A 20,052-nucleotide genomic window follows, 5' to 3' on the forward strand; every position below is an offset into this window, starting at 1 on the left:
AATAAATTTAAACGAAGCATAAAATCTTATAAAAAAATTAAAACAGTTAAACTATATTTCAATTAAACAAAATAGAAATGGTGTGAAAATGGTTTATTATCTAATTATTTTAATTTTCCAGTGAAACATCCCATAGTTAAAATATTGTGTAAAATTATTCAAATAGAATTTCATAAATTTAATATCGGCCAAAATATTTATATATTATAATAAATAAAAAGCATTTCAAAATTTTAATTTAAAGAAAACTTTTTTTATTAAAATTTATACATACCCTTATGATCCTACATTAAATGAGTACAAATAACTTAGGGAGGAGATTATACATTTATCAAATATTTTTATCTATTACCTATATAAAAGAGCCAATCTTTTTTGAATTGTGAATTGACTTTTAAGTCCTTCATTAATTAATAGAATTAATTATTTATTAATACTAATTCAAGAATATATATTACCTATTATTACCTATATAAAAGAGCCAATCTTTTTTGAATTGTGAATTGACTTTTAAGTCATTCATTAATTAATAGAATTAATTAATTATTAATACTAATTCAAGAATATATAATCTTCAAACAAATGTATACATGATTATTTTCTGAAATAATTTAACCACTCACTTTAAAAAATCAATTTAATAGTATTATTATTTTAAAAATTAACAACAACGAAATTTAACAGATAAAATCGTTTTTCATCTTCATGATTACACCAAGTGCTTTAATTTAACACATATAAATATGCCCAGTGCTAAATAGATTATTATAAATATTTCACTATATTCAAATATTCATAAACAAATTAAAACATATTCAATTATCATAAGTTTTGTAATGTGTAATTAATAAACAATCATTATATATTTAATTATATATCACATAATTAGTCTGACGAAGATAATCTATTAATATAATCTCCAAACAAATGTATACATGATTATTTTCTGAAATAATTTAACCACTCTCTTTAAAAAAATCAATTTAATAGTATTATTAATTTAAAAATTAACAACAACAAAATTTAACAGATAAAATCGCTTTTCATCTTCATGATTACACCAAATGCTTTAATTTAACACATATAAATATGCCCAGTGCTAAATAGATTATTATAAATATTTCACTATATTCAAATATTCATAAACAAATAAAAACATATTCAATTATCATAAGTTTTGTAACGTGTAATTAATAAACAACCACTATATATTTAATTATATATCACATAAGTAGTCTAACGAAAATAATAATTGGGGTAGCTGAAGAGAAAAATAGCTAATATTAATGAAATAAATGGAAATTATTTCAAAGTCAATATTTAATATCATTTGTCACGATGGTTATTAACAATTTTAAATAAGATTCAATCATATATGCCAGACCATGCACCCACTTCACTAGCCAAAGAAAAATTTTACACGTCCGTAATAAAGACATAATAATAATGACAAATTTAGATGTGATGCTGATTGATATGTTCCAACTTGATCAAAAAAATATAGTAGTCAACAAGAAGATCGAATAATATAATTATGCACATATATCATTGACATCATCAAGAAGATTCGATTATTAAATAATTTTCAAAAACAAGATGGCATTGCTATTCACCGGAGGGAAGTAGTTTTGTTCAACACTTTGTGAAGCTGAATATCGAGATCGTCCCAAGGTATTGTAACTATAATTAACTTTACATGCTTAAAAATATTTAATTATTTTGTATATTTTCTCACAATTAATTTTCCAAGTACCAGATAATAATGCTGGTTTAAGATGAAAATGAAATAGCTAGAGTGACGTTGTTCGAAGAGGTTACTGAAACATTTATTGATTGCTCTATCAAAAAATAATTGACATGCATACTAAGGTGAATTAAAATATTTATTTGAATAATATTATAATAATCCAATACATATTGTCAATAACTACAAATTTTGTATTGCATAAAAAAAGTAATTTGGAGCATTTAACAATACTTGATCAACAAAGAAAATAAGATCACAATTCTCTTTTCAAATTAGACAAGTCTGTCTCGACTAAAAATGAAATAACAACAATAATTGTAGATGGATTTGAGAAACCACAACTCAAGAGAAATACTGATAAGAAAACAAAGAACTGAAACATCAATGAAATACAAAATGAAGATAAGAAAAGAGCGAACGCAAAAGAAAGGGCAAAACATGTACAACATGAAAATAAGAAGACAACAAGCACTAAGGAAATAACAAAACCACAAAAAAAGAAACAAAATTCATCATGTTTCAAAGAAGAAACCATAAAAATTCAAAATAATGAAAAAATAGATGATTTCAGTAAAATGACGAGAAAACTTAGACAAAATAGTCATACAGAGATGACCCAAAAACTGAAAATTATATAAGAAAAAATTTGATAATGTTTTTTTATATTATGGATTTTCAATAGAAAATGGTTCTTTCGATTTCATTCAATATAAGTGTTTTATGTTCACTTACTCTTTACGACGTTTATTCACCACGTGCAACGCACGTGTTACTTGCTAGTAGTATAAAAGTTATTAAAACGATTATGAGGCAATCCGTCTTGATAGTCTGTTTTGACATATCTAACATAAATATACAACAGTGAAATTAAAGTATTTGATTATACGTTATCAATATCATTTATCTCGGTTAAAGGGAATCATACGTGTGAAAAAAGGTCGTCATATACATATGAAATTTATACATTTTACAGAAATCGTAAATCAGTACCAAATTAACGGATTGCAATGACAGTAAATACAAGGGGTGTTACTTGCATTCTATTACGGTTACTTGGATTCGAAATAAATACTTAGTAGGTATTGTGTGAAACGATATCACGTTTCTTTATTCATAATGCATGTCAATCTTGTCCATATTTACAATAAAAAGTAATATTTGCGTAAAAAATAATATTTTTTCATGAGTGACTCAAATAGAATATCCGTCTAAAAAAATTGATCTATGAGACTATCTCACAAGAGTTTGCGTGATACTCTTTGTTTCCACTAAAAGTTCTTTATACTCTTTATTTATCTTCATCCATTTCAAGTTTCAACCCACCATAAAAAAGAAAAATGGATTCCATGGGTCCCTTCTGCAACTCTGCTAGTGCTCAATGCTGAATCTTCAAATTTCAAGAAAATGTAGCAACAATGGCATGCACTCACTACAAATATTTTTTTTTAAAAAAAAAATTAAAAAATTACCCAAATTAAATTATTAGTACCTTATAACAAGTCGAAATTAATGCAAATATTATAATTGTCGAATACATTAAATATATAAGAGATGAATATAAAAAAATTATTATAGATTGGAGAATGAATCGGATTTTTATATACCTATTTATATAGGATGGATCTGATGTTTCTAAGCAAGCTTAGGAAACCGGATCGGTTAATTTCAGTTTTTTTCAACGAAATGACGATAAAAAAACCCGATTCTACACGAGTTATATATCTGTATTCCATCAAACAATTGAATTATAATTATTATTTTAAAAAAAAATAAAGAAAGCGCCATTTGGATTTTCTTGTTTTAACAAATCGATCGGATGTAAAATTGCTTGAGAAATCTTTCTTTGCCACTCCATAGAAATTTTTTTTTACTTGTATCAGACATAACAGTTTGAAATCCTACTTATCTTGACTTCAATCACAAATTAATCAAATAAAAAACATTATTGGGTGAATTCTTTTCCTTGAAAAAATACGGGATTTATAGGATATCGTTTGATGTTACGAATGAGATGAATAATAAATGCGATAAAATTGTGATAAAATAGGAAATGAGTAATGTATAGATATTAATAATATATTGTTTGATATATTTTAAATTTACCTGATTATTCTTTGTGCTTACTATTTTATAATATCTTAAACGTCTTTCAAAATCTAAATCAACCATAATTGTCAAATAATATAATAGTAAAACTTCATTCATATCATACTTATAAGTGAAAAAAGATATCTAATGCAACTTACATATGGTTTCATCACGAGCCAATTGATGCAATCGAGATGACTAAAAAATAAGATAAACACGAGATAGATAATGTCCATCTTCATCAAGTGTATCAAACGGTATTGACAGAGAAATGCATGTGAAGAATGATATATAGCTACGTCTCATTATCATATAACGTTATATTTCAAACTAGCTCGACAATAAATAATTCTTAGATAAACGAATCAGTTTCTAGTTGATTTCAAATCAATGGATATAAGTATTATTTTTATAATTTTTTTAAAAAAAATTAATCGATATTTTTCAAATTTATTGTTCTTGAATTCAACCATTCAAATGTTTCACCGATGATCTAAGAACCAATTTCCCTGGCCATGTCTATCAGTTGATAAAATTCGAATATAAAATGAAAAAATATTTTTGATTATACAACTTATATATAAATATTTTTTCATTTTTAATAATATTATCGATCAATTCATAATTTTATTCCCATTAAATGTATTTTTATAATCATTTTTCATCTGAGTTTTGACGTGACATTAGACATATAAGAAATATTTGTCGTAACGTCAATATTATTCGTCATCATTATTTTTGTTGTTACGTCAGAACTCTAACAAAAATGAATAAAATTAAAAAAAATATAAATTAATAGATTAAAATCATAAATCAGACATCGCATTGTTTTTTAATTTAAAAAATTGGTTATTGTGAGAAATAGAAAATGGACATGGTGAAAACTGGAGATTGGATTGCGACCGACAATTCCCCGACAGCAGAGCATGGGAACACTATAAAGAATTTGTATTTCCATTATTGATCTGATCCGGCGCTGTCCATTAGGCATTTCCTGATATTTTTCAACGGTCCAGATTCTGTCCACGTAATCACAACTTCCCCGCTCGCACCCCCTAGCGCAAGTTAGTCAACCTCACTTAACGAAACCCATAATCCACCCCATTGTCCAATCCACCCCTCACCAAATGATTGCGACACTCCAAAGTCCACTGTTGTCTAAAATAGTAATTTCACGACATAAAAACCAGTATATAACCTTACAGCCTCATCCCATAGAACTTTAGCACCAAAGAGCCGAAGGGAGATAGATTATATTACCAAATTACCCCTCTCCGGAATCTCTGGTTCGAATCCATTTCCTCCGCCGTCGATCGGAATTCGATAGCAGTAGTTCTCCCAGCCGGATCTGGGACAAGTTTTGCTTCGCATGATGGGATTTTGCATCTTCCCGCTGGAGACTCAGGCGAGGTTGCTGTGGAGCACCAGCTTCTTTCGCCACAAAGTCATGTTATTCTAATATCCTCAAAAGAACCCTCTCCAAATCTCCGAATAAAAATCATATATATATATACATATATATATATATCTATATATATATATATATATCTTAAATTATCTCCGGGGAACTTTGTTTGTGTGTGTGAATATATTGAGCAGGACGACGTTGTGTTAGATCGCCGGAGATCTGAGGAAAAAAAATGGAATCTGATCGTATTTTCTTCGACCTCTCGTGCCACGGCAACATGCTTTTTCTTGGAAATGGTGACTCCATTTTCCGAGGTACAAATTCAATCATAATTTGACTCCTCTTCCCCATGTTACACTCTCGTATATTGACACTAGTTTTCGATCCATACTAGGAGGAAGATCAGTGATGAACATGGAGGAAACCTCGAGAAGGCGGCCCTTTTTCAGCACGTCGGAGGATCTGTACGACGAAGAGTATTACGACGATCAGTTGCCGGGGAAGAAGCGCCGGCTGACTCCTGAGCAGGTTCACTCGCTGGAGAAGAGCTTCGAGGTTGAGAACAAACTGGAGCCGGAGCGGAAGACTCAGCTGGCGAAGAAGCTGGGGTTGCAGCCGAGGCAGGTAGCCGTTTGGTTCCAGAACCGCCGCGCACGGTGGAAGACTAAACAGCTTGAGAAGGATTTCGATCAGCTCAAATCCTCTTACGACTCACTCGTCTCCGATTATGAATCCATTTCCAAGGAAAATGACAAACTCAAAGCTGAGGTAACTTTATTCGAATCACACGCAAGTTTCTAGCTTTTACTTCATTTCGAACAACATCGTTGCAAAAAAAGATTTAACGAATGCTATAAATTATTATAATATATCAAGAGTTCATCCATATATAATTTGGATCGTTGCGAAACTGTCGCATGGAGCCTTTCGTTACAGTTCCCGGGATAGTTAAAATTCAGAAAATATGAAAATTTTTGGGAAAAAAATTTCAAAAGCCCTTCTACGGTAAGTTATGTTCAAAGAACATCGTTCTTCAACTGTTATCGATAGCTATTGATCAACTTTGTACACGAGATGATCAGCTCTGATATCTCGTTTCATCAGACAACTTTTCAAATTTATCTGACGTTGTGCAAGGTCTACGATATGATCAGTTAATCGTCTTTTGTAAAAAACGTATTGGACTAAAAATACAGCTGATGATCCAAATCTTTTATATTGACGCTGTTTCACAATTGATAAGGACATGTTTGGACGAGTCCAAAGAATAAGATGCCTTTCTTTGATATCGACTCATCAATCAATTTTTATCCTTTCATAGATTACAATAGCATCGATCCTACCCCCCACTAATTTAAATAACGATGAAATTTCAATTCTTAAAAGCAATCCCGGTCTCGAGAATTTGACCAATGATTTTACTTAAATTCAATTCTTAAAAGCAAATATACCTTTCATAGACTATGTCATGAAGTTATGATCGTCAAAATGGTAGACATTTTACATATTACAAGGATGATCCTTCCGATACAGCTTCTTTCCTTGACGGAGAAGGCGAAAGCCGAAGAACAGCCTGTCGGAGAATCACCGGCACATCATGCATCGAATCCAGTCCCGACAGACGCACCACCGTGCCTCCAGCTCACTATAAAGGTGGAAGACCCGCAAAGCATCGGCAGCGATGGCAGCGCTGTGGTGGACGACGACGGCCCTCAGCTGCTCGACAGCGGCGACTCCTACTTCCCCTGCAGTCATTACCCCGATTGCATGGTGGCTGCCGAGGAGGACGATGGCAGCGACAATGGCGGCAGCTATTTCAAATTTGTTTTCCCCGCGGCGGAGCACCACCAAGAAGATGGGGATGGGGAGCCGATCGGCTGGTTTATCTGGACTTAATTTAGAATATGGGCATTGTTATATATTCTTATGATCAGTTAATAAAATAATTTAACTTCCTTTTGTGCTTGTAATATGGTAACGAATGTATGATATATGTTGTATTCTATAATCTAAGGGGGTCTTTGACATAGGGTCTCTTAGAAATAGAAGTATACCTTTATTTACCCTTCAAATGTAAATTACAATGTCATTCTCCTTTTCAATAAATATTTGTATTTTTGTTAAATACTAAACAATCAAAAAACGAGAAATTTTAAAACTGTTTATAATGTACTCGATAACTTGTAACTCATCTGATATTAAGACATATTATATGATGTTTGCATTATTATATACCAACTGAATCATATTATTCGGTTTTAATATATATCTGAAATCTTATTCTAGAGGGTGGGAGGACTCGAACTTGAGTTACTGTAAGGTCAAACAAAGATCATTGGAGTTAAAATATATTAGAATTGAAGGGCAGAAACATGTGATTTTATATATTCCCCAATTTCATATCAATTTATAGATGGGCCATGAATTAGATGGGTGGAATTGGACTGGCATATGTGATATCTAATTATCATGGCCAACCCAAATCTACGAAGTAATGATTGGTCTGGATGGAAAATAATTATATTTAAGAAAGTATGTACGGCGAACGCTTGTCATTTTATCAAATGTTACGATTGGTGGTGATATTGTGACTCAAGTCTTTTAAATTATACAACAATTCAATCACTTTGTTTCAATTGCTCTACCGAACAAGAAAAATTACCGCACCCCTGAAATCTCTGTCAATAATTGCACTTAATGCATCCAAATGAGGATTGAATTCGTGACCTTTGCTCAGATATCAATTGTGAGGTCAATTGTTTTTTCGTTTTTTCAAAAGTTATAGCTAGTGGTAATGGTGCAACTCAAAACTTTTAAATTATCTAACAACTCAAACACCACGTTTCGATTGTTCTAAGAAGTACAGATAATTATTACACCTCAACAATGCTATTTAAAATTTGAATTCCAAATAAAACTAAATTCGATAAAAGAATCCAAATATATTGAAAGAATAGTAAATTTCATGTAAGACAGTTTCACGAATGTCGACTCGATCCATACATGCGATAAAAACTAATATTTTTGACATAAAATAATATTTTTTATAAGTCGAATCTGATTGAAGATTCATCTTATAAAATTAATTTGTAAAAAAAGTATCAAATAAGTTTTTATGTTGAAAAGAAATATAATTAAATTTAAAATAATAGACTTGAGAATATTTAACTTAAATTCTTTTAATCAAAATCTAAACAAATCAATGTGTACCTTTGATATACATCATTTAGGGATGACAATTTCCTCCGAACTCGTTGGAGGATCCGATACCCGACNAGTAGGATATGAGTATCCGATGATCCGATGGGTATGGGGATGATGATGAAATTCAATACCCGATGGGTGTGGGGATGGGTATGAGGATGAATTTAATAAATAGGTATGAGGATGGAGGTATGAAATCCGACCCATACCCTACCCATCCTTATCCCTAACATCCTTCTATTTATCTGAAATCCATTTCTCTAACCGTTTGTTCAAAAAAGTTGAAATTTCCCCTTTGTCATTTTATAAGTTCATTTTAAAAAGTACTTAGCAAAGTTTTAGGTGCATTATTTTTTTAAAAAAAAAAGAAAGACAATCATACAAAGTTACGAAGCAATTTTTTGTTCATATCTCCTTGTTTCAAAAAAAGAGTATGGTCTCACGTATCTTTTCAATCAGCTCGATACTTAAAGTAAAAATAATAATTGTAGTATAGAAAATAATATTTTTTATGAATCGGATCGAGTTAAAAATCTGTATCACAAAATTGACACGTGAGACCATTTTTCACGAGAGTTGAGGACAACAACACTAATCTAATTTTCATTTTTGATTGGTTATAAATCAGTTGAATGAGCTCCATACTCAATTAATTAATTCTTGAGATCCTTTATTAATTCCCATATATTTATTGTTTTATTAAACAGTGGGGATACTTTAGTAATTTCATGGTAATAAACAAAATTAATCTATAATGTTAAAATTATACCACCAAACATCGTGTATTTTATCTCACCATGCATATTATTTATCCATATTTTTCATTTTATAATCCATATAATTACTAATAATTTATTTATCTTATCATACGTATCAAACAGAGTCTTATAAATTATCATCATTATCGTCGTCATTTTATACCACCGAACATCGTGTATTTTATCCCACCATATTATTTATCCATATTTTTCATTTTATAATCCATATAATTATTAATCATTTATTTATCTTATCATACGTGCCAAACGGAGTCTTATAAATTATCATCATTATAGTCGTCATCATCATTATTATTCAAGTGCTCTATTTCCTATAAGCTTTAACGATCAACTACTGATTTATGCGTTGGAGTTTTGCCGGGCACTTCTCAAAGCCTCGGACTTTGCTTTACGACACAGCTAATAATCTATAAAATTTATTCGTCGGCCTCTTCGGGTATCAATTGAGTACTCGGATCTCTTTTGACGGCCAAAATCTTCTAATTTCGGATAATATAAATTTTTGCTATATTTTAAAAGTTTTTGAATTGACGGTTGGTTCATCTAAGCCCGTCTTTAAATTAGTTAAAAAAATTTCAACCAACCCACTTAAATTTGGTCGCGGGACGGCCGACACGACGTACCCCATCCTGAATTGACGGCTCTAACCAAGACAAAAAAGTCAAATTCAATGAGAGAAAATATTTATCCTCGTTTAAGCACCATCTCAAACAATATACATATTTTTGATATAATAAATTTTTTATAATAATATTTAAAAGTTAAATGTAGTTATTATATTATATCAATAATTTTTATAATTATTTATCACACAAATATTTTCTGAAAACAAACATGCCCAAGTACAATGAAATCTAAACGAACAAAGCCTGATATCTCCAGTGCAAGCATTTGTGTGTAATCCCATCCACTTTCGACTGTTACATTAAATTTCTCGAGTTGCCCTTTTGTTTTGTATTGTTTACTACCATGGAGACAACAAAAGCAGCAGACATCTGTTATCTGCTTTAAATATTTTAGTTAGCAGTACTAAAATCAATGTCCCATCTTCCCTTTCTTTAATCCTTCCCTTTGTTGCACACACCCCTTCACTTTCACTCCCAAAACAATATATCTTCACCATATATATATATATACACTCACACACATATTTACCATTTTTGCAAAAAATTGATATCAGGATAATACACGTATAAATTTATAAATCGAGGGATCTTTTTGATATATCTTAAAAAAAATGGATCAAAATTGTTTTAGCTCAACGTAAAATTTATATAAAATTTTAATATATTTAAATGTCTGGGTTCACTGGATTAAGTTATTAGCAGTATGTATATATGTGTGTGTGTATATATATATATATNTCGGGTGTTCTTCAGTTTCTGCATCGCCTGTTACGAGTGAGTGTACAGACCAAACATCCTTGTTCTTTGAGGTTTACATCCTCGCATTTTCTTTCTTTCTTGAATCTTACTTTCTACGCTTTGTTTCAGAAATCGTAGGTGGGGTTGTCACAGATGTTGCTTCCGCCGTTTTCAAGTGGTTGTGGTCACTAAAATCAACCACCAAGACAGGTACACAGACCGTGTAATGAAACCCATATTTCAAGATTACCTTTTTCACCATTTTTTTTATGCGTTAATCGTTTGATGGGTTTTGTGATTTCAGCTGTTTCGAGTCGTTCTATGATGAAATTCGAAAGTGGGTATGTTGTCGAGACTTTGTTCGATGGAAGTAAGCTTGGGATCGCACCACACTCGGTGGCGGTGTCAGCATTTGGGGAGCTTCTGGTTTTGGACTCTGAGAACAGCAATATTTACAAGATCTCAGCTCCTTTGTCCAGATGTGCGTTGCTATTCTTTTCGTTCTTGAATTATATGTTGAAAATTTTGAAAATGTTGTTTAAGTAAGCTGCCTTTGCAACAAAGTTCTGATCTTTGAAACTACATGGCATGAATTTGAACAATCAGATTTTATTTATTTATTATTATTATTCTTATTATTGTTTTAATGGAATTCTTTCCTTGGAGATTACTCCTAATATCTGATATCTTTTATGAGTACTTTAGGAGCAAAGCTGGCACCAGCATTTCTCCTTGAATGAAAATTTTGTGCCCAGTCTACCAATTCAGCTAAATCCATATTTCCTTTGAATTTTATTGCCGGGTTCGAACTGGTCAAGAAAGGAGGGGTCCTAGCCCTTGATTAAGTTTTTTTTAATTTCTTACATGTAGATTTTATGAAAAAAAAGTATTTCATCCGGAGGAATCTCCTAGGTCCGTCCACCCATATTCATGGCTTAATTTTCCCAATATATGAAGTCAGTGTCTCCTCTGTTCTGTGTTTGATCTTTCAGCGGAGGACACAGCACTTTGTTTTTAAGCACCGTAGATCTTTGTGTGTGTGTGTGTGTGTGTGGGGGGGGGGGGGGGGGGTGGATTTGATTCTCCTCTACAAGTTTGTTGGTTTCTGATACTTTTCTTCTATGACCAAGTTCCTTAATGGTGGGGTGGGCAACTCAACCGCTTTATTCCCTTTTAGATTCCAATGAGTTTTAGCTTTACCAGTACAAATCTTATTATTTTGCTTAAGTCACAGGGAAAAGTTACTCAGACTGTGCCTTACTTTTGTAAAGTCCGTGAACTTCTAATGTAAGCTAAATTCTATTCATATTTGGTACGGACAGACTAGGGAGACGTTATTATTTTCGGGTCATGCTCCCAAAAAAAATTAGAAACTTTACAATATATCACTGGGATATTGTGTTAGATGATGTCAAGAAATATTCAGGGTTAAAAGGGATAGAAAAGAATGATGGCAAGTGCATAAATTTAAGCTTTGGTTTAAACCCTTTAGCCCTTCACAAAGACTGTACATGGAAGGAAAAAGACTAGGTAAGTTGGGAAAAGAAACAAGATGATCAGTAATCAGTGCCATGTAATTTGACATCGAGAAAAATGTTTGAGCTGCAGATAGTAGACCTAAGCTGCTTATCGGATCGTCGGAAGGTTACACGGGACATGTAGATGGAAAGCTAAGAGAAGCAAGAATGTACCATCCAAAAGGGCTTACTGTGGACGACTCAGGGAATATATATGTTGCAGATACTATGAATATGGCGATCCGCAAAATTAGCAACACAGGTGAATTATTCTAGTGCCGCCCTTGCCTTAGCTAGAGAATTAGTCAAATAAATGCCTTAAAAATTCTTTGGCACACGACTTTTGCTTGAACATAAATGTCATCTTTTGCAGGAGTCGTTACAATTGCTGGTGGGAGATTGAGCCGAGGAGGAGGGCACATTGATGGACCGAGTGAAGATGCCAAGTTTTCAAATGATTTTGACTTGGTCTATGTTGGAAGTAGCTGCTCCCTTTTGGTAATAGACAGAGGGAATCAAGCGATTCGAGAGATCCAACTCCATGAAGACGATTGTTCTACCCAGTATGAAGGCAGTTTATATTTAGGTGAAAAGAAATTCTATAGATATATATCATCTCCTTCATATTGTATTTCTTTGGTGCTTATCAAATGTTGTAATGTGAATATCCTTACAGGCATAGCCGTGCTCGCGGCGGCTGTTTTCTTTGGTTACATGTTGGCCTTGTTGCAGCGTCGGATTTCCACGATGCTTTCATACGAAAATGTAAGTAGGTCTTGTACAAATATTCTAACAGAATCATGATAACTATAACTAGCAAGTTTTACACAGACAGTGTCGTACATGTCTCTAAGTATCTCTCAGACATCTTCAAATTCAGCTTGAGTTCGAAAGTTTAAAATGTTATTTAAACTTTATTAGAGCCACGTTATTTCTTTACAAGTCTGATAATATAGTGATATTCCATTCTCTCTTTACCAATCACTTTTATTGAAGGAGCCGAAGGCTTATGTCAGAGACATGCCGCCTGCTCCATATCACAGGCCCCCTCCTAAGTCCATTCGGCCTCCCTTGATTCCATTGGAAGACAACAAATACGAACAACAAGACGAGGGCTTCTTCACTTCATTAGGACGACTAATTTCCAACACGGGCTCGTCTTTCTTTGAAATATTTGGCGGATTATTCTCTGGTATCAGAAGAAAGCCTTCCTATCACCCCATTCAGCAACAGCAACATCAACATCAACAGCAACAACAGCAGCATCGACACCCTTCAAAACAAGGGAACGCCTGGCCGTTGCAAGAAAGCTTCATGATCCCACAAGAAGATGAGCCCCCACCAATTGACTCGAGAGAACCAACCCCACGCAAAAGCTACCCATTCATGACTAAGGACACAGAAAATACTCGGCACCAATCCATGCAAAGCAAATCTTACAATCACGATGGATGGAATGGAGATTTTCGCCAGCAAACACCATATCAAATGCATCAACTGCAACATCACCAGTATCATCAGAAGCATAACTTGTCGAGCCCCCAAACTTATTACGAGCATGAAAACTGCGAGACAAATGAGATAGTATTCGGGGCCGTCCAAGAACATATTGGACGACGCGAGGCAATGGTGATAAAGGCTGTTGACTATGCAGAACCATCAAGTTACAATAGTCAGAATATAAGATCAAGATACAACTGCATGAGTTACTCCTCCTACGGCTACTAATGTTTTACACATTAAAATATTTCCTAGGATTTAATGTATAAAATACGATGTATGATGTTTGATTCACTTTATTGTTTTTTGCAAGCCTGCTAGTTATGATCCAAACGGAGCCTCAAAAATTAGAAGTCTTCTACAAATTTTATAGCCATGTCACACTCACGCATATATTTCATGGACATTATATATTATATTTTCGTTAAATAATTCGAAATTTAACAGTTTTCGATATATTTAGTTCAAAGTATAGAGAATATGATTAACTAAATAAGCATATTATATATAAATGTTGAGACTTTTAGCGATTCGATTTTGTGACAGCCATGATGAATTTTTAAGAAAGAGAAAATAAAAGAAGAAAAAAGAAAGGAAATAAGTTTTATTTATTTGAAAACAAATTTTTTGTTTGTGCTTCTTTCCATTTCCCTTCCTTAAAAGACTACCAAACAAAACATTTTAAAAAAATTTCAACCTTTATCTTTTTTTTCCCCTTCCATTTTCAAGCTCTCAAAAGATGAGTAAATCCAACTGATGTTCTTTATTTGATATCGATATTTTTTGACATGACTCATGTGACGATAATAAAACATATATTACATATATTAAAATATACCTAAATCGAAAACGATTTCAATTCTTATTTTTATTAAAAAAAAACAGGATATGGTTCCGCAGTTCAATTTGGGATTCTTATTTTTAGTAACCAATTCGAACTAAGTCTCTACTCCATTTCCGGTTTTGGAACCAAAGTCGAACACGATTTTAATTCTGAATTTTTTTTTTTTTTGGAGAAAATCGTGGTTGTGTTTGCCCCCTTTTGGTTCAACTCGTAAAGTTGCTGAGACGGCAGCATTTTACCGAATAACCACTTGCCACATCTTGAAAACAAAACTCAGTCTTCATAAAGAAATACACACAAAATTTGGTGGCTCTTTATTTTATTTAGGCCCTCGACTTCCCATTAGAACAAGTGATCTAACTGCCCATATCAGGCCAATCGTCGTGTTTCAATTTCGAAGTTCCCAAGATTCTCTACCAAATCTTGATGTAGTTATGAAATTGAATTTTCTTGACAAGTTAACAGCAGATGAAAAAAAGAAGAATTAACATAAGAGTGCTCTTGCTTGAATCGTTTAAAGATCCAACCTTTTACATTTCATTCACTATGTTTTCCTCCAACACTATGGCTAACCGATTGGCGTTTGATCAAGAAAAATGGAAGCTAAATACCTTTCAAACGGCTTCTGTTCTACGAATCCATGGTAAGTCTTTGTTTAGAGAAGATGGATGATCCAAAGGGGTAGCAGATGAACTACCGAATTTCCCCGTTTTTGACCACAACCAAATCTTGGAAACAGAATAGCTATCATTCTTTGTACCTATAGTTATTTTCTTCCCTTCTGTACTCTCCTCGGCTGAAGGATTACCTGTTTGATCCATCCGTTTACCGATCTTTGCGTTAGGGCCCATTCGATCTTGGCTCAACGACACCGTAAGATTCACATCACCAAGCAGATATTGATACGAACCCATTGAGTAACACCTTCTAGCATCCAACTTACTACTACTTGTTTCACCTCCTAAGTCCCCATCCACATTGTCAATTCTTTTAAACTTACCAAGCCTAACCGGGAAAACCCCCTTTTCTTTAGCAACTTCCTCAATTTCCACCCTCTTCCGGATGATAGGGAACGCGTTTTCTCTATAACCATGATATCCATCTTCTTCCCTAAAATCATCTAATTCGAACGCCTGGTTTTCAATGGAGAAATCCGGATCGAAGAGGGTTCCCCTGCAGAGAGGGCACGTCGAATTCGACATCAGCCAAGTATCAATGCATTTGATATGAAAGGCATGACTACACATCGGAAGCAATCTTAACTGGTCCATCTCCAAGAATTCGCACAGGCAAACGGCACAATCAAACGGCTCCTTTGGACCCACGATCTCCTTGTACGAAAACACGGGCAGCGCATCAATAAAAGCTTGATCTAGACCAGAGTCATGTAAATGAAAGAGCTGTTGCAGCTGTCTCTCAAGGATATCAGATGTTGAAGCCTCTAAATTTCTATCAGAATCAGAGGATGATTGGTTCTTCGTAAGAAATCTAACAAGCAAGTGTAGAAGCCCAGCTATGAAAAAAAGAACTGCCAAAATGACAATGATAAATAGAACAGCAGGGTTAATTTTAGAGGCAGATGAAGACGGAGGAGGGCTCGATTCATCATGGAAATTACTGCCAACACCCAATGAAGAAGAAGGTGGATATATCAAAATCCCATCTTTTTGGTAAATTCGACGCTGAATCCAAGAAATTTTCAAATGGGCATGCCCAGAAGACCATTTCTGCACTCGCAGTCCCTCCATTGGACCAATCAATTTAACAAACAACTGAAACTCTGCCCACCCATTTTCTGAACAAGAAACCAAAAAGGCATCCACTTTTTTTATCCTCTTCCATTCACTAAAGCCAAGAATCAAACACCAACCACTTCGATACGAAACACCCCCCAAACACACGACACCCACAAAAAAATAAGACAGGTTCAAAATCTTTAGCCCACGCAATCGTACAAAAAGAAAGTGTGTGACATCAGGGGCTAATAAAGAACAATTTATGTTCTTTTCAGATTGAAAATACCTACTCACTGATTGCTCGACGATCGTAAGAAAAAGATGGGGACACCAGGAAACTTTAAAGATCGAGTATTTTACCAACCTTGTTATTGAGTGGACCAGTTTCTTGAATTTGCAGAATAACCTAAAGACACAGCTTTTGGTTGGAATCTTACAGCCATATCATATATAATATTGCAGGGGATCGAGAGAAGTTTTGAAGGGAAATTTGGTTTCAAAACGTGTATTTTTAAATTTTACTCATGGATATGTATAAAGCATAGAGCCAAGATTTCAGTTTCACCAAGTATCAATCAATCTATTTAATCGTGTTTATTTTCTACACAAAAAAGCATAGTTATTTTATTCGAAAAAATAGTCATAATCTTAAAGTAAAGGGATGCATTTAGACATTCTTGACTTTATAATCTGAAAAATTAGAGTGTGCTTGAATTTTTTTGCAAATATTAATTACTCACAAAGAGTAACGTGTATGTATAACCCTAAAGAGAACGGGTGTACTTTCATAGGTAATATATGTATGATAAAAATTTGTATGAAACGGTTTCAGGTCGTATTTTGTGAGACGAATATCTTATTTGGGTCATCCATGAAAAATTATTACTTTTTATGATAAGATTATTATTTTTTATTGTAAATATGAGTAGAGTTGATCCGTCTCAGATAAAAATTCGTGAGATCGTCTTATAAGAAACTTATTCTATATGTAATGGAGAATCAATTAGAAGCAATAGATACGGCGGCCACATTAATGATGATTGCCAAATTGTTGATAATATTACATGGTGCTTTTTTTATTTAACTAATTATTTTTTTAATGTTTTCTTACTTTTTAAGAAATAAAATAAAACAATCAAAATAAATAATAAATAAATTTAAAAATATATGACGAAATTATCTTCACAAGATTTTTTTATTTTTATTTAGCACGTACAAATTAAGAATAAATTCAAAATAAAATATCATTATTTTTAAAAATTAATAATGAATCCATCCAAATTAAGTTTTTTGTGAAACACTCTCACGTATATATATATCCGTGAGAAATATTGACTCGGTCTATACCTGAGTCGAAAAATGATACTTTGAAATAAAAAAATATATTTTCATATGAGTTGGGTCAGGTTGGAGATATATATCACGAAAGTGACACTTGAGACATTCTCATAAAAAATTTTGTGATCCGTCAAAATGGGAAAAAAAATCAAATTATTAGTTTATATTAGTTCATACTAGCAATGTGACTAAAGTAAATTTATATTCCTTGTTAAAATTGTGTGATCAATGTAAAAAATAAATTAATAAAAAAATGAAATAAAATTATGACATATTATTATTTTTATTAAATTTTAAGTAAAACCATTATAGTAAATAATATAATATAATTTTGGTTTTGGAAATCAACTAAACGTCATGGATAGATCATCTTGATAATAATAATTAATTAAATAAATAAAAAGCAAGATATGACGAAATTAATATTTTTTGGAACGTAAATAATGTTTTGCGTTTCATAAATTATATATATTAAATACTACTACGGTGGAACAATTTAAATTTTTTTATTATAAATTAATATTTTCGAAATATCTGATTTAATTTTGGTTTTCTGCTTCTAAAATATATATTATAAAAAAATTTTAAATTTTTTTTTAAAACAATCGTAAATAAATAATTACTTTCGGTGAATCGCACGCGTTTCTGAAGAGCGTGAAACGAAGCGAAGTCCTTGTCGTATTTCAAAGGCAGTGAGCCCGAGATACAGTTACGGCCCACTGAATGGGGCTGAAATTACGCACCTAATTTTTAAGAAATTAATTTTGTTTCAAGCACAAAATTATAATATAGATAAAGTATATGGTATATTTTTGTCCAATACATGCACAATATTATTATTTTATTTTTAGAATACAAATATGATATTCTTTCAGCTTACAAAAATATAATATAATTATCTGTATTACTGGCGAAACCTGAACATGGACACTATATTTGCTTATCTCGGATAAAGAGAGTACAAAAAAAAAAAACATTTAAATCTACCTAAAGGAACTCAAATATTATATTTGAACAAAGTATTATATAGAAACTTTTATTTTATGTTAAACATTAATGTATAAACCAAATTAATCGATAGAATCTAATTAATTCAGGAATTCAGTTTTTATTTTTAAAAACTATTAAAAATTAATCTATATAAAGTGCCGAGTTTACTAATCTATGTTATCTATTAAGGTCGAGGGCTTATAATAACTAGCTTTAATCATATTATGTTTTTTATTAACAAAAAATACATATCATATTATAAAACCCTATTTTACTAAATTTGTATCTCATCTATAACTATAATATTCTAATAAAATATTTCTTTGTATATATCTATACTTTTGAATTTTTAAATTATCATATAATCTATAACATTTTATTAATTTTTTAAGTTTTTAATTTTCATATAATTCATACATTAATTTTTTTTCCATAAAAAAAATTAATTCGTACATACGCTTCTTATGTCAAAAGGCTATAATCTTATCTTATATTATATGTTTTTACTATTATATAATACCTAAACATCTCATAGCAACCACTCAAGTTTAATGTGTCAACGTGACATCAAAATCTATTAACAATTTTACTTCTACACAAATATTTGTCATGTAACGTTGATGATATATACAATCTTATTAGTAATATCTATTATATCTCTTTCTTATCATTTTTTCTCCATCTTATATCGATGTTTTATCATAAAACTCGAATAGATTTTCGACACTTGTAATTTTTTAAAATTAAAATATTTGGATAAGTGTAAATCTAATTCTATGATTCTAACTTCTCTATTTTATCACTTTAAAAGTATTTTAGGTAAGAAAATCTATTTCGATTCTCTCAATCCTAAAACAACTAGAGGTCTAATCCTCAAATACAAATTAAGGTAGAAGGACCCCAAGAGCTAGTTTATAAATACGCCCCCACCCCACCAAAATTTGCAACAAAATCTCGATTTTCTATCTTTGTTCACGATCTTCATCGCACAATCCTTTGATTTGTTCTTGAAATCTTGAAGAACAGCATGGATCCATATTTCTATGAGTTTCAGAAAGAATTGGTGGTGTCAAACCCAAGATCGTTCATAGAAGCAACGCCTGCTAAGAAATCTCGACATGATCAAATAACTTTCAACTTTTCTTGCAAACAAAAACATAATCGTTGGGTCACAACCCAAGATTCCACGGAGTTACACCTCCTCGAAGATCTGGAGTCCCCGGCGGTCGTGAAATCGATGACCTACAGCATTCCAAGAATCAACACGCGCCGGAAATTTATTTTGCGGGCTGCAGTTTTTAAAGGGCTGGAAGATTTCCCATTATCGTTTTTGGAGCGTCAAAATTTGTCTCAGGTAGCACTAAATACTGCATGGGACATTCTCGTCGAGTCCAGCACTCGTCGCCACCACCACCATCATCTGAGAATTGGTTTTGATTTGACGCTGGTTCATGATTTCGCTATCGACGAAAGTCGTTACATCGATTGGGCGAGCGAAGAGGCCGTGGAAGCTGCTATGATTCCAGCCACAGATGCA

At 32.3% G+C, this 20,052-nt stretch overlaps 3 protein-coding genes across 3 annotated transcripts; 2 read left to right on the forward strand and 1 right to left on the reverse strand.

The window, feature by feature from the left end:
• The first annotated feature begins 5,051 nt into the window (after window positions 1–5,051).
• On the forward strand, window positions 5,052–7,204 carry LOC140958335 (homeobox-leucine zipper protein HAT5-like). Its single transcript, XM_073415751.1, has 3 exons — window positions 5,052–5,557; window positions 5,638–6,011; window positions 6,777–7,204. Exons 1-3 carry the CDS (start codon window positions 5,476–5,478, stop codon window positions 7,137–7,139), a joined length of 819 nt encoding a protein of 272 aa, XP_073271852.1. The 5' UTR covers window positions 5,052–5,475; the 3' UTR covers window positions 7,140–7,204.
• A 3,389-nt stretch (window positions 7,205–10,593) lies between these two features.
• LOC140960494 (uncharacterized) lies at window positions 10,594–13,955 on the forward strand. The gene is made up of 7 exons (XM_073418781.1): window positions 10,594–10,626; window positions 10,720–10,800; window positions 10,895–11,071; window positions 12,199–12,369; window positions 12,481–12,693; window positions 12,784–12,872; window positions 13,104–13,955. The coding sequence occupies exons 3-7, from the start codon at window positions 10,912–10,914 to the stop codon at window positions 13,833–13,835; spliced, it is 1,365 nt and encodes a 454-aa protein (XP_073274882.1). The 5' UTR covers window positions 10,594–10,626; window positions 10,720–10,800; window positions 10,895–10,911; the 3' UTR covers window positions 13,836–13,955.
• Window positions 13,956–14,922: 967 nt separating this feature from the next.
• Window positions 14,923–16,722, reverse strand: LOC140958198 (RING-H2 finger protein ATL46-like). Its single transcript, XM_073415566.1, has one exon. It carries the CDS (start codon window positions 16,197–16,199, stop codon window positions 15,066–15,068), a length of 1,134 nt encoding a protein of 377 aa, XP_073271667.1. The 5' UTR covers window positions 16,200–16,722; the 3' UTR covers window positions 14,923–15,065.
• Window positions 16,723–20,052: the final 3,330 nt, after the last annotated feature.

Source organism: Primulina huaijiensis, chromosome 15 (assembly GCF_012295235.1).
Source record: "Primulina huaijiensis isolate GDHJ02 chromosome 15, ASM1229523v2, whole genome shotgun sequence".
Taxonomy (NCBI): Eukaryota; Viridiplantae; Streptophyta; class Magnoliopsida; order Lamiales; family Gesneriaceae; genus Primulina; species Primulina huaijiensis.

Excerpts from the sequence above, each read along its gene's own strand:
- LOC140958335 (XM_073415751.1), top strand. The coding sequence starts at position 5,476 with ATGGAATCTGATCGTATTTTCTTCGACCTCTCGTGCCACGGCAACATG. Across the intron at positions 5,558-5,637 it reads TGGTGACTCCATTTTCCGAG|GAGGAAGATCAGTGATGAAC; the intron begins GTACAAATTCAA and ends GATCCATACTAG. Across the intron at positions 6,012-6,776 it reads ATGACAAACTCAAAGCTGAG|CTTCTTTCCTTGACGGAGAA; the intron begins GTAACTTTATTC and ends CTTCCGATACAG.
- LOC140960494 (XM_073418781.1), top strand. The coding sequence starts at position 10,912 with ATGATGAAATTCGAAAGTGGGTATGTTGTCGAGACTTTGTTCGATGGA. Across the intron at positions 12,370-12,480 it reads CCGCAAAATTAGCAACACAG|GAGTCGTTACAATTGCTGGT; the intron begins GTGAATTATTCT and ends CATCTTTTGCAG. Across the intron at positions 12,694-12,783 it reads TGAAGGCAGTTTATATTTAG|GCATAGCCGTGCTCGCGGCG; the intron begins GTGAAAAGAAAT and ends ATATCCTTACAG.
- LOC140958198 (XM_073415566.1), bottom strand. The coding sequence starts at position 16,199 with ATGGAGGGACTGCGAGTGCAGAAATGGTCTTCTGGGCATGCCCATTTG.